The sequence below is a fragment of the Fomitopsis serialis genome (genome assembly GCF_022376445.1).
Source record: "Fomitopsis serialis strain Sig1Antser10 chromosome Unknown B0H18scaffold_339, whole genome shotgun sequence".
NCBI classification, from domain to species: domain Eukaryota; kingdom Fungi; phylum Basidiomycota; class Agaricomycetes; order Polyporales; family Fomitopsidaceae; genus Fomitopsis; species Fomitopsis serialis.
Window position 1 is genome coordinate 6,960 of NW_025955299.1, and position 12,016 is coordinate 18,975.

At 56.0% G+C, this 12,016-nt stretch overlaps 5 protein-coding genes across 5 annotated transcripts; 4 read left to right on the forward strand and 1 right to left on the reverse strand.

Moving 5' to 3' along the window:
- Positions 1 to 1,276: 1,276 nt before the first annotated feature.
- Positions 1,277 to 1,718, forward strand: B0H18DRAFT_1128764 (uncharacterized protein; the record flags this gene model as incomplete). Its single annotated transcript, XM_048035359.1, has 2 exons — positions 1,277 to 1,517; positions 1,573 to 1,718. The coding sequence occupies 2 exons, from the start codon at positions 1,277 to 1,279 to the stop codon at positions 1,716 to 1,718; spliced, it is 387 nt and encodes a 128-aa protein (XP_047884931.1).
- Positions 1,719 to 3,730: 2,012 nt separating this feature from the next.
- Positions 3,731 to 4,754, forward strand: B0H18DRAFT_364068 (uncharacterized protein). Its single transcript, XM_048037772.1, has 6 exons — positions 3,731 to 3,784; positions 3,885 to 3,981; positions 4,075 to 4,120; positions 4,181 to 4,432; positions 4,488 to 4,624; positions 4,691 to 4,754. Coding segments are annotated over exons 2-6 (516 nt in total). The 5' UTR covers positions 3,731 to 3,784; positions 3,885 to 3,901; the 3' UTR covers positions 4,692 to 4,754.
- Positions 4,755 to 6,091: 1,337 nt separating this feature from the next.
- Positions 6,092 to 8,304, forward strand: B0H18DRAFT_364047 (uncharacterized protein). The gene is made up of 4 exons (XM_048037771.1): positions 6,092 to 6,645; positions 6,704 to 7,177; positions 7,228 to 7,795; positions 7,852 to 8,304. Exons 1-4 carry the CDS (start codon positions 6,484 to 6,486, stop codon positions 8,121 to 8,123), a joined length of 1,476 nt encoding a protein of 491 aa, XP_047884933.1. The 5' UTR covers positions 6,092 to 6,483; the 3' UTR covers positions 8,124 to 8,304.
- Positions 8,305 to 9,557: 1,253 nt separating this feature from the next.
- B0H18DRAFT_892955 (uncharacterized protein) lies at positions 9,558 to 11,372 on the forward strand (the record flags this gene model as incomplete). Its single annotated transcript, XM_048041362.1, has 3 exons — positions 9,558 to 10,259; positions 10,319 to 10,454; positions 10,516 to 11,372. 3 exons carry the CDS (start codon positions 9,558 to 9,560, stop codon positions 11,370 to 11,372), a joined length of 1,695 nt encoding a protein of 564 aa, XP_047884934.1.
- On the reverse strand, positions 11,065 to 11,742 carry B0H18DRAFT_1062880 (uncharacterized protein). Its single transcript, XM_048031138.1, has 2 exons — positions 11,322 to 11,742; positions 11,065 to 11,255 (listed from the first exon to the last, which is right to left on the reverse strand). The coding sequence occupies exon 1, from the start codon at positions 11,550 to 11,552 to the stop codon at positions 11,382 to 11,384; it is 171 nt and encodes a 56-aa protein (XP_047884935.1). The 5' UTR covers positions 11,553 to 11,742; the 3' UTR covers positions 11,065 to 11,255; positions 11,322 to 11,381.
- Between the last annotated feature and the right edge of the window lie 274 nt (positions 11,743 to 12,016).

Here is a 12,016-nt window from a genome sequence, read left to right on the forward strand (position 1 = left end):
CGTGCGGGTAGCAAGTGCCGCCTACATAACGTCGGGGACCCAGGTTCGCGTCCGCACATCTGTTGCAGTCCGTCGCGCCTGGACGATTTACGCGTTCGTCATTATCAATAGTATCCCGTTCTGCAATGGTCAGCGTCAACGCTGTAGCGCGACAGGAATACGCAAATGAGAGCTGTATCTTCCCATGAAGTACGTCGCCAGCGGTCTCATCTGACATACTGCTGAAGACCTCCGAGTCCATCGTCGACGCGATAAACAGGCGGCTCCTACGTTGGTCAGTACAGGTGCCATGGCATTGACTTACTTGGTGTCCTCACGCAATATCTGTCCAGCCTTCAACATGTCGCGGCTCTCAACTGCACCAGCTTCGGTCTCATGTCCGAGCGGCGCCGTACCGTGACTCTGCACAATAAACCCTCGTTTGACCGCGCTCGCCGCTCGAGCCAGCCTCCTCACCGTCAACAGAGGCATCTGCGGGCGCTGCTTCTCCCCTTCGGCCGTGCGGTGTGTGACGCGCGACTTTTGAGGCTTACGGATCCCGTTCATGTGCGTTCCCTGCTGTTTTTCGGTTTGTCACGTTGTTGATTCCGATCCAGTGCGCTCTGAATGGTGTTACACCCGCCTCGGCTTGTCTGCTCGTCCAGTCAGACCTGATGTCTTGCGCTTCGCCAGACGATCATGACGTGCGTCGTTCTGGTAGGCTTGTACCATTGGAACATCAGTCGTGAATCCATGTTTTCTCGACTGTACATGGATGAGGACAATGTGCGCAGACACTCCTGGTCATTATTGGGAGGTCGGTGCACGCCCGTATGCGTCATTCCTTCAACTGTCTAACGGTCTATCTTACATTTCACGGAACAGCCACATCCTCTCGGCGCGTCGTCTCAACTCTCTCGGCGCAGCGAGATCTTCCTTACACCGACAATCACATACCGCGTGGAATTTGGTCGAAACCCTCTATATTGGACTACCGGAAGTGCGGACGACGACACAGGTAAGTAACTATTGTAGATCATCATGTCAGCCTAACGTCTAACGTTGCATCGCAGCACTCCGAGATCACACTCCTCTGTACCTCGAACCACCGAGAGCGATCTTTCGAGCGTGTGAAATAGTTTGTAGTGTCCTCTCCGCTGTCCGAAGCCACCAGTTCGCACGCATCAAGATCGGGTGTTGGTCCGCACTCAGGATCACCGCAGCGCTAACGAGGACTTGAAGCCCCACGTCATTCCTCGCTCTGTCGGTGACCCCCCATTATCGGACGTGCGGGAAGATGAGGACGATCGTCCGAGTGCCCTGTGCTGCGTGGTATCCCCGAGCCATCCACAACCTGTACTCCGTCGTCGGGATCCGCAACCGCGCGAGCTTCGACATGCTATTCAAGCAGTCCCGCACGTCTCCGCGAGTCATGCGCTGGCTCACATCCACTCGTATACTCATCGCGTTCGAGTCGGATACGATCCCCACGTGTACCAAGAACACGTCCGCAGAAGATGGCAGCTTGAACCTCATTGGTATGCTACACATACACCGTATATCACTCTCAACTGTTGCTGATGTCGTCCACAGGCCTCGTGTTCGGCATCGTTATGTGGGATGTTGTCGAGTGCATATCCGCAGCGCAGATGTGCGCGTCGGTATGGAGTCGACAACAGAAGCCCGCCTGTCTGGGTACGCCGATTCCCGGGCTCATTCTTCATATTCCCCCACGCTGACCCACAATATTTGTTAGCTCGCCTGCGTAATCTCCACCATACCACACCCACTCGATATTGTGTCGTCCTAGTTGTAGATGCGCCTGCGTGGACGTCGAGAAGGCCTCGTTACGCTCCCGCTGGACGCGTACGACGTGTCTATCCCTCTATCGCGCGAACCCCGGAGCCGAAGGGTCCTACGTTATCGCTCCGAAGCCCTTTCAGGCACCCATCTGCATCAAGAGTGACCTTCCAAAGGCGTTCACGAGCTTAGCCGCCAGCGAACGCACATCGAGATTAGCGATTGCGTCGCGCTCAAGACCATGACAGTGCGGACGAGGACGTCAGGCCCCGCGACGCCCACGGGAAGCTATGTCGGCGCACTTTAATAGCTGGACGTGCGGGAAGGGCGAACGTCTGGACGTCCGCCGATGGGCCATTCGGGACGGAGCTCTTCGCCCAAGGGACCAATCGCGTCGATCGTGTAGCTTGCGGAAGTAGTGCGAGCTTCCGGACCGACACTCTTGCGTTGACACGAGTGCCTCTAGTAGATCGCCACTTCAGTTCGTCACATTCAGCATTGCAGCACTCCGTCACGCTTCCCTCCGCCCACCCCGAGCCGTGACGATCACCCTTCAACGTGTCTGGACTCGTGGACGGGCTTCGCACGTTTTCTCCCAAGTGAAAGCTTCCGGCTATGCACATCAAGACTAGGTGCGGGACCGGCTCCAGGGCAGCGACAGCGCCAGGGATAACTCACCGATTCGACGCCCCTGAGAAGCTCGGGACGTTGAGCATGCGCAAGCTCGTGAGCGACCGTTGTTGAGCACACTGAGGAGATCAAGGCTCGGCACGAGTGGCACAAACAGGTATACAGAATGCGACGCCCAGTGGCTCGTAGGCAGTTCCGTATCTTGCTCTAGCTGTGGTCCGACCGCGACATACTCGACTTAGCCTGGGACGATCTACAGCAGTAGCGGAGTTTATGGAGGTGAGTTAGCTGTTCTCATGTGTCGACGTGTCTGGTCGCACCACGAGCTTGAAGCTGCGTTAGTCCCCAACCATGCGGCTCCTCGCACCTAGCCACGCAGATGCATACCGCCACCACAACGAGTGGTAACGTGGCGCATCTGCTTGGTAAGGTGCAAGACGAGGCCCTTCCGTCGTCATTTCTCCGACATATGTTCAGTTGTACTCTCGGGAATGAAACGTCATACGATGCTTCATTCCGGCAAGTCAAGGATAGCATCCGAAGTTCATTTTTCGAACGCTCGTCTCCCGTCTGCCTCGCAGTCACTGACATAACAATCTTCTCATCGTGAATCCAGACAATACCATCTGCGTTTTTGCTGTTCACTACATTAATCGCCTGAATAGTAAAATCTAGCACCTGCGCTGGTACATGCGATTCCGTTCTACCATGATCTCAGTAGCTGACACAGCGTTTCGTAGGCCAACCGATGTACTCTACTGGTCCTGTACGAGCATAAACACCTAGCGCTTCATGACCGACCTCCCTGTAAGTAACTCGCCACGGCTTCCCGCATCCCTCACTTATGTCCTCTGGAGGCAGAACGATGGTCTGGCTAGTCACTTCCCATGTTCTCGAACGCCACACTAGCAGGGATCTCACCAAACATCTATTCTCACATCAACGTGTCGCCGATGAACGTTAATCGACGAAGAAAACCGCGGGCGCGCATCTCATTCCTCGACGCGTGCCCAGTCTTCCCGCTTGCGACAACCACCAGGCTCTGATATGGTACAGCGCCCGCTCCGTGCGGGACAAGGAGATCGGGTGAATGCGTTGTTTCGAACTACGACCACCACGAAAGAACAAACATCCTCCACTGTATGTGTCTTCCGTTCTGAGATTGTTCCTCGTCTAATCAGATTCACATGCCCTAGGCACATCCTCCAAGTCTCGCGTCGCACCCAGACACGTTGATATCACGACCCACGAGAACATCGAGTCGTCTACCACGTCCTCGACATACATTCCTACATCGCAGATCGAGCTTCGACAAGCTTTCCTCGTCGTGATGGTGGCACAGGGCATTTTGTTCAACAGCACGCTGTTGCTCTAAGTATGTCTATCTTGTTTTGCTCGTGTACCATAGGCCAACGTGGTTCAGGTACGTGTACTCCCCTCGACTGCGATATGGAACTAACGCACTACATATCTAGACCATTCGATCAAATTGATGTCTGTTCATCCGCACGTCCGTATGGCCGTTCATGGCCAAATCGTAGGCCCCATTATCATGCTCCATGAACCTCGTCGGTATGTTGCAGATTCACCGGACGTGACTTTCACCCGTCTCTGCCACTGTCCGCAGGCCTCTTGGTCGTCATTCTTAAGCGGGACATTGTCTAGTGCGTTACGCAGCCTGGACCGACCGCCGAATCCTTTTCCTGTCTTGGTACGTCTCTCTCCACGATCACTCTGCAGACATCCCACGCTGAGCCCCAATTCTCGGTAGGTCACCTGCGTTCCCTTCTTCACCGCTCACCCGCTCGGTCTCCTGGCATCCTGGTTGTGGATGCGCCTGAGCGGACGTCGCGAAGGCCTCATCGCGCTCCCGCCGGGCGCATGCGACGTGTCTCACTCTGTCGCACAGTCAATAGCGTGCGGATCTCGGAGCCGAATGGGTCCTAAGTTATCCTACTGTGCGTCTCGTCTCTGTTCAAGAATTATAACTGCTCAAGCCTGTCACGCCGTCGGACCCGATTCGGTACGCGCTCAGTAACGTCTTGCAGCTGCGGTAATTCAGAATTCTGGTTTTCCAGCGAATGCGTGGTGCCAAAGGACCATCAACCCGCGGTTGCGTGATCTTTTCAATGACAGGTGCAGGGAAACGTATGACTTCGCTGTATGAGGATGATGCACAGATTCCGGATCATCGTGGACAGGTTCGTGCTCGCTAGTATGTGTCCTTCCCTGACGGCTTCTTGAACAGACAGATCCTCGCGATGTATTGATTGATCAATAGGCTTCTCGATGCAGCGAGGCCGACGTTAACTTGTCGTCCGCCTCTGAATACGGTCAAAAGCGATGGTCGACCATATGGCGTGAAAATTCGGGCGCAAAGACAGGTACGCATATCTCAGATCATCCCGGCGACCTGTCATCTAACGCTGCATGCACTCTGAACTCCTGAATCATGAATAGAGGCCGTTCAGATGTGTTCACGAGCTACGTAGAACCCTCTCCCGAGTGCAAGCGCGCCAGCTCGCGCGCTTCAAGATCAGGTACTTGATCGCGCTCTGGACCACGACAACGCCGACGAGTAAACCCCATGACGCTCCCGGGCGGCTCTTCGGCGATCACCAATGTCTGAACCGTCGAGAAGAGGAGGACGATCGTCCGGGCGTCCGGCGAGTGCATGCAGGGCGGAGCGGATCGCACGGAGGACCAATCCCGTGGATTTAGCAACTTGTGTGTCGCCGGATATTACGAGCCTGCGTACAGCGATGGGAATTGATGTCGTGCACAAGAATGTGACCAGGGCATAGACCGATTCAGCGGGGAATCGCCCCAGCGGAAGTCTAGTCAGCGTGAGTTATTCCCAATAATCAGCAGGCTATTGTCGAAAACCAATTCGCGGTGCGTACCCGGAACTCTCCATTGGAGAAAAAGGCTGAGCTGAGCTTCCCTGACAGCGCCAGAGAGGATTCGGACGCCGCCGGGACGCTAAACTACGCGAAGAGGCTTCACATGTACGACTCGAGCAAACACGAATGGGCGACGGCGCTGCCGGTATGGAATAGATGCATAAGCCTGAACGCGAGTCGTGTGGATCGCTGGAAAGCGGTAATCGCTTCACATTCGGGCTACTCTCTTGACAGTGTCCGGGACGCTGATCCTTGGCTCTTAGTCGGTGAGTACCACGTCCAGGAAGACTGGCTGTCTGACCGGGCTGGTGATAGCGCTTAGATTGAACCTCCCCTCCGACGTGGCAGTAGGCCTACGTGCGGTCCAGCGAACGTTCTACAGAGTGGAAGGGGCGTCACTAGCACGTTTGCTCGTGGGTGTCCACTCTTCTGGATCTTCATGGTCCGCACGCGCGATACGAACCTGCTCTGGGTTCGCATTCGCCCTAGACTTGCTTGGCAAGTGTTGGAACCCTCGATGTCTTGTTATGATCCGCGCGGAAATAGGATCATATATATGCGTCCCATCGCCCGCAATAGCGGATCCATACTTCTCCTGGCAAGTCATGTGTCTCCGCTTCCCATCCGATCATGACTGACCGTGTTCGTGCAGGGCATGAGTCCGGCTATGTAGTTGATGCACGCGGCGTACGATTATACTTGAAGGAATGCGAATACTAGTAGCGCAGAGGGCACTACTCGCCTTTCATCGCTTGATATGGACACCACAAGCATGGTCAATGGCCTCGGGCACACTCTCCGCGGTGCGTATGCCGCCGGCTCGTATTCCAAGGGTGTGAAGATGACTGCGAGGCGCAGGGATGTATTCGCCTGATCACCGTCTCGTTGAAGATGAGCTCGGCTGACGTGGCGCGGTCGAATCAATTGTCGAAATCGAAGACACAAACATTGGGTGGGAGAACCCAGTTAGGGTTAGGGGCTTGCGGCGCACTCAGGCTGGCCGCGGCTCAGCGCTGGGATGTCCCACAGTGATAACATATCCGGGGCTGGCAGTGCGGCACGTTGACGACTGCTGGAAGCACGACTGACCATGGCATAAAAGGTCCCGGTCGCGGCAGTCTCCGTGCGGCTCATCAAACTCGCACACAGCTCTTCCCAAGCACTCATATACATGCCTGGCCTCGCTGCATCCTCGAGGACCCCTCTCTACCTTCGCCCACATCCCACCACTCCTCCGCTCACGGTTGCGCCTCATCTCATACCATACATTCACGCCATCGCGTACAGGGTGCGAGTGCCCACTGGTAGATGTCCGATCTCCAGCCTACCGTCGGTCGTCTTCTGTCCACGATGATCCCGATTCTCGACTGATGCGCCGTTTACCTACATAGCATCTTACTCCTTCCTCCGAGCATGCCTCACACGTACAAGCCATGCGATCGAGTGCCGACGATCATGTCGGTCAGAGCAATGCCGATGAACAGAACGACGCGGGATCGAGTGCTTTCGGCAAAAGCAATAGCGATGAGGAATCCACTGCCCATGAATGGATTGTCGAGAGGGTCACCGGAAAACGAACCTTCAGACGCTGGCGGGACATCCGTGTTCAAGGCACCCTGCCGCTGGCCCTCTCCGCTCGCATCCCTCTCGAGGTCTTCGAGTTCATCGTCGACGAGATGGATCGTCCCACATTGGTCGCCGCGGCGCTGGTCTGCGCAGCATGGTACCCTCGAGCGATGCACAACCTCTACCACCCCCTCGAGATCCGCAGCCGCAGAAGCTTCAACATGCTGTTCAAGCAGATTCGCGCGTCACCACGCGTCGAAGGATGGCTCGCGAGCACATGCCAGCTGGTGGTAAATGAGGTGGGTGCTTACTCCGACGTCTGTACAAGGACAGGCCTCAAAAGCTTAAGTGCCAGGACTTGAAGGATGATCATTTTCCTAGCATCGATGTCTACGATAATGGCCTTCGCTTCCTTCAAGCACTACCACTCGCGCTCACTGGTCTGATGCCTCGTCTACGCATCCTTCGCATCAGCCATGCAAGACTTTGTTTCATCCCCACGTATTTCTTCCTCGCTCTGTCGAGGTTCGAGTCTGTCAAGTCGTTGACGCTTTTCGAGTGCCGACTGAACAGCATCACGCAGCTGCGGCGGATTGTGTCCGCGTTCCCCCGGCTTACAGACCTCACGATGTCTGTTCATTTCACTCAGCATGCTGCCAGTTACGCGGGAGCCTCTCTATTTTGGCTACCATCTCACATACGTCTTCGATACCTTAACGTCCACGTGCATGATGAATCCATGGTGACGTTCCTTGACTGGATGATGCACTCAGGCCTCTGCACCTCACTCGCGGAGCTGACGTTTATTTCCACCAACTTTTCCTCCACGGCACGGGCCCCCATCAACAACCTCCTCGAAGCGGTAGGAGGATCATTGACCCGTTTCTGTGAAATATACCTCCGAGTCAATTATACAGGTAAGAGTCCCTTGTTTTGCTTACAGACTTGCCGCTAATGCGCATGCACAATGTAGTAGTTCCCACCAATATGTCGCGAAACACCGCCCTGCGATCCTGGAAGTCTTGGCTGAATCGCATCGGACACGAAGCCGAACACCCGTGGCTGAAGCATCGCACGGCGTGGGCCAGAGCGACGGACGAGTTACGCGACCTCTTCTCCACCATCCGAAGCCATCAGCTCGAGCACATCGAGTTTACCGTCGATGTACAATTCCAATACTTCGATCAAGAGGGCCCAGTGTTGTTCTCGAGGAGCTCGACCTGCGGGACCTGCACGAGGTCATGAGCCAACCGTACTTCGACACGTTGAAGCATGTCGAAGTGAAAACTTGGTTGCACCTGGTCCCTCCGCGCAATTTCCTCCATTCGGATGAGGAAAGCATCGGTCGGAAAGTCGTGGCCATGTTCCGTGACATATTGCAGCCATGGTCTGCCCGTGGCATAGTCAATGTCACCTGGGCGCGCGGTTGATATCGTAAACGTGAGTCCGTTTTCATGCAGACGCGACTTTCTAACTCTTCTCTCCCGTTCAGCCATTCAGCAGCACCCTCACGTAGCGTGTCATCCGAACGCTACAGGCGAAGGAGGCAGCGATGCATCGTCACTGCCTGTATGGAGCGCGGCGGGGGCATCAGTCGTTCATAGGCTGTCGTTTGGTGACATTTTATCCATCGACTGGCTCAGTAGAAGGACCGTTGGCTAGGGTATGAAGATTACTCGGATCCGGTATGGTCACCATCTCTATTCACTCATGCTTGCTACGATGCTTCCGCGGATTTCGGACGACGACCGAATGTACTATACATCAACGATCAGGGCTCGTAATCTGATTGTATTGGACATGTTCAAACTCGAAACACAAGATCAGGTCAATCAAGAACAAGTGCAATGAGTACGTATGTGACTGTTAGATAGCGGTGCCATATGAGCCCGATGGACTCCAGTCGGGATGGCACGAGGGAGCAGGAGAAACAGCTGTTGCTCGGACTGCCGCAAAAGGCATGCCGACGGGAGACGCACAGTACGGTAGGAGTGAAGGCCAACCGCGGATCAACGTTCGTCGGCGTCCATGGCCTGCGACAAATATTATCGCGTGCCAGACTTGAGGTCATCGCACAGCACGCGCTCTGTACCTACAGAGGTCGGGCGCATCAGTATCATCGTGAGGATATCAGCCGGCGTCGTTTCCTTTCGACCATTGAAACACGGCACCATCACTCGCAGATGTTTGGTGTGGTTCCTTGCAGCTACACGGATCACTCAGAGGGGCGACCAGGGGACGACTGCACAGTTGCATCTGAAATGGCAGTTCCAAGTTCAAGTTGGTCCGAGGGTCGAACAGTGTCAACGTCCTCTGACCTACGAATGGTTGGATCATATGAGTAGTACTTACCAGCATCGTGAAGGGCACGGACTTCCAGGCATCCTTGACAGTACCTACCAGTGCGCTACTGGTAGTAGCGCTCAGGTACATTGCCCGCTTCATCAGCGCATATCAGAGAACGTGTGTTTGAAGACATTGAGCACACCGGTCAAGGAGCGCGATGAAACGACTCATCCTGATCGGCAAGGACTCGGACAGCATCGTTGTTTCTTCGTCCGCTGCAGGGCAAAGCGCTATGTCGGGCTGTACAAACGGGGAAATCTAAGGTTGAAACGAGCGAGGGCGGCAGTCATGGGGAAGACAGTATCTTCATATAGGTATCAGCACCAGCTGGCGATGAGAGCTTGTATCCATCCAACCTTCCCCGTCATGGACGCAGCTTCAGCTTCAAGTTTCGCGGTTGCCTACGCTGCAGATCATGGCTCGCCACCGAGGTACACATCCGTGGATGACCTACGGCTCCAGGAACGCGGGATCAAGCACGTGCGCGTGCAATTCGTCGATTACTCGAACACGGTGCGCTTCTGGGTGCTGCCCGTCTCGTACTTCAAGCGCATATGCAAGCTCGCGCGTCCGAGCATGACTTTGTCGCCTGTCGCTCTCGCCTTCGTCGGCATCCGGTTCGCCAGCGGCTTCAACTCCATGGGCGAGTGCCTGTTTGCGATAGACCTGAACAGCTTCCGCGTATGCACGTACGCACCCGGACATGCCGTCGTCTCGACGTGGTTACAGGAGAAGGTGCCCTCACCGACCGGTGCGCTCGCGATCCCGCTGTGTCCGAGGACGATGCTGCAGAAGGTCGTCGACGAGGCCAAGGAGAAGGCCGGCCTGACGTTCCTGGTCGGCTTCGAGTCCGAGTTCGTCTTGCTGAAGAACGCATCGTGGCCGCCCGAGCTGGTGAATGACGCTGGATGGGGCTGTTCCGCAGGGTACCGCACGGGTGCAGTCGAGAGCTCGGTACTCGACGAGATCGTCGACTGCGTCGAGGAGGCCGGCATCGAGGTACATTTCATGGTCGGAGAGGCTGCCCCTGGACAGGTATCAATACCGATTCTCTCGATGCGCGTAGATGGCTCACCAGCCATCCTTGTCTCCAGTATGAATTGGTGACGGGTCCGATGTCCCCTCTTGACGCGGCCGACGCTTTGGTGTTCACTCGAGAGACCATCTACAACATCGCGCATAAGCACGGGCTTCGTGCGACCTTTGCTCCGCGCCTGCTGTCTGATAACGGTGAGTACTCCTTAAACTGAACCACAAAGTGGACCAGTCATACTCACCGGCATTTCTGTAGTCGGCAGTGGCGCGCATATGCACTTGTCGCTGCACTCGACCGTCCCATTTACAGGCCCGGACACTCGATCAGACGCCGTGTTAGCACCCGAGCTGACGCCTACCCAACGCTCCTTCCTCCAGACACTCGTCGAGCACATCGCTTCGCTGAGCGCGATCACCCTGCCAACCAACGCCTCCTACAAGCGCGTCGAGGATGGCATCTTCTCCGGCGGCACGTACGCGTGCTGGGGGTGGCACAACAAAGACGCTCCTGTGAGGCTCTGCGGGGACGGGCAGGCGAACCACTTCGAGGTGAAGACGATAGACGGCACGTCGAACCCGTATCTTGTCTCGGCGGGCATCTTGGCGGCTGGATTGGAGGGCGTGTTGAACGGGGCGGAGCTGAAGACCGGGAATTGCGCGAAGCCAGCGGCGCAGATGAGTGAAGAAGAGAGAAAGGCGGTGGGGTTGGAGAATCCCCGTCGCTTTCCCCGGACAGTCAGCGACGCTCGGCGGATGCTGGACGAGGATCAGTATCTGAAAGAGGCCCTAGGCGCCGAGTTCGTGGGCATATATCTGGGAGTGAGCAAGGTGAGTCCGCTTCCTCAGCAGGGAAGCAATGTACTCACGAGTACCGTCGATGGTGCAGTTGTTAGAGGAACATATGACGCTGCCTACCGAGGAGGCGACCGTTATCCGCCTCGTCGAAACCTTCTAGAGCACGTCGATTTGTTTAGTCTAGATCAACAGAGAGGGACCCTGGGCGCGAGCGCGTGCCGGATGTTGGAGGCCTGCTTGAATGAACAGAGAAGTGTAGGTGCGCACCGTTGCCACCTGCGAGAGACGAGTCAGGCGCACGCCGGGGTGATCTGTTGAGAAGAGGACTCATGTACAGATGTCGGCGTGCAGCCGTGGTGCAAACGTAGCACGGAGGCCATGCTTGCTGGCGACGTTGTAGATGGTCTCTCTGGTATGTACAACCGCGTCGGCTGCCTCGAGCGGGGACAGAGGGCCGGTGACAACTTCGAACTGTCGGTAGCGCATCAACAGACACATTGCTAGAACGAATTGCGCGTATAGCTTACCTGTCCTGGAGCCGACTCCGCGTCTATCATCTGCAACTCAAGCCCCGCCCCCTGCAGGTCGATCTCTAATGATACTTTGTTCTCCACTGTACCTGTCCGGAGCTTCGCAACACGACCAATCGGCATCGACCACCGTCATGGGCTTGGGAGATGTCGTACTCGGACCCAAAACCAGCGAGCGCGAGGAAGGAGAGCCCGGCCTTGGCCTGAGCCCACATCTCTCATTGTCGTCTCCCATTCAGTCTTTCAGCAACAGCCACGAGTGCTCCCGCTGAAGCCGTCGCCCGTCATCCGATCGGTACAGACGGAGGTGGCGGCAGCGAGGCATCGTCACCGCCTGTACAGAGAATTCAGAGTTGGAAGACACGACAAACATACTCACCTTGCCTTGAGCGAGCCTACCGTGCCTTTCACGCCATAGAAATGTCCACGGAG

Excerpts from the sequence above, each read along its gene's own strand:
- B0H18DRAFT_364068 (XM_048037772.1), top strand. The coding sequence starts at position 3,902 with ATGTCTGTTCATCCGCACGTCCGTATGGCCGTTCATGGCCAAATCGTA. Across the intron at positions 3,982-4,074 it reads ATGCTCCATGAACCTCGTCG|TGCGTTACGCAGCCTGGACC; the intron begins GTATGTTGCAGA and ends GACATTGTCTAG. Across the intron at positions 4,121-4,180 it reads CGAATCCTTTTCCTGTCTTG|GTCACCTGCGTTCCCTTCTT; the intron begins GTACGTCTCTCT and ends AATTCTCGGTAG.
- B0H18DRAFT_364047 (XM_048037771.1), top strand. The coding sequence starts at position 6,484 with ATGCCTGGCCTCGCTGCATCCTCGAGGACCCCTCTCTACCTTCGCCCA. Across the intron at positions 7,178-7,227 it reads GCCAGCTGGTGGTAAATGAG|TGCCAGGACTTGAAGGATGA; the intron begins GTGGGTGCTTAC and ends CAAAAGCTTAAG. Across the intron at positions 7,796-7,851 it reads CCTCCGAGTCAATTATACAG|TAGTTCCCACCAATATGTCG; the intron begins GTAAGAGTCCCT and ends TGCACAATGTAG.
- B0H18DRAFT_1062880 (XM_048031138.1), bottom strand. The coding sequence starts at position 11,552 with ATGTGTCTGTTGATGCGCTACCGACAGTTCGAAGTTGTCACCGGCCCT.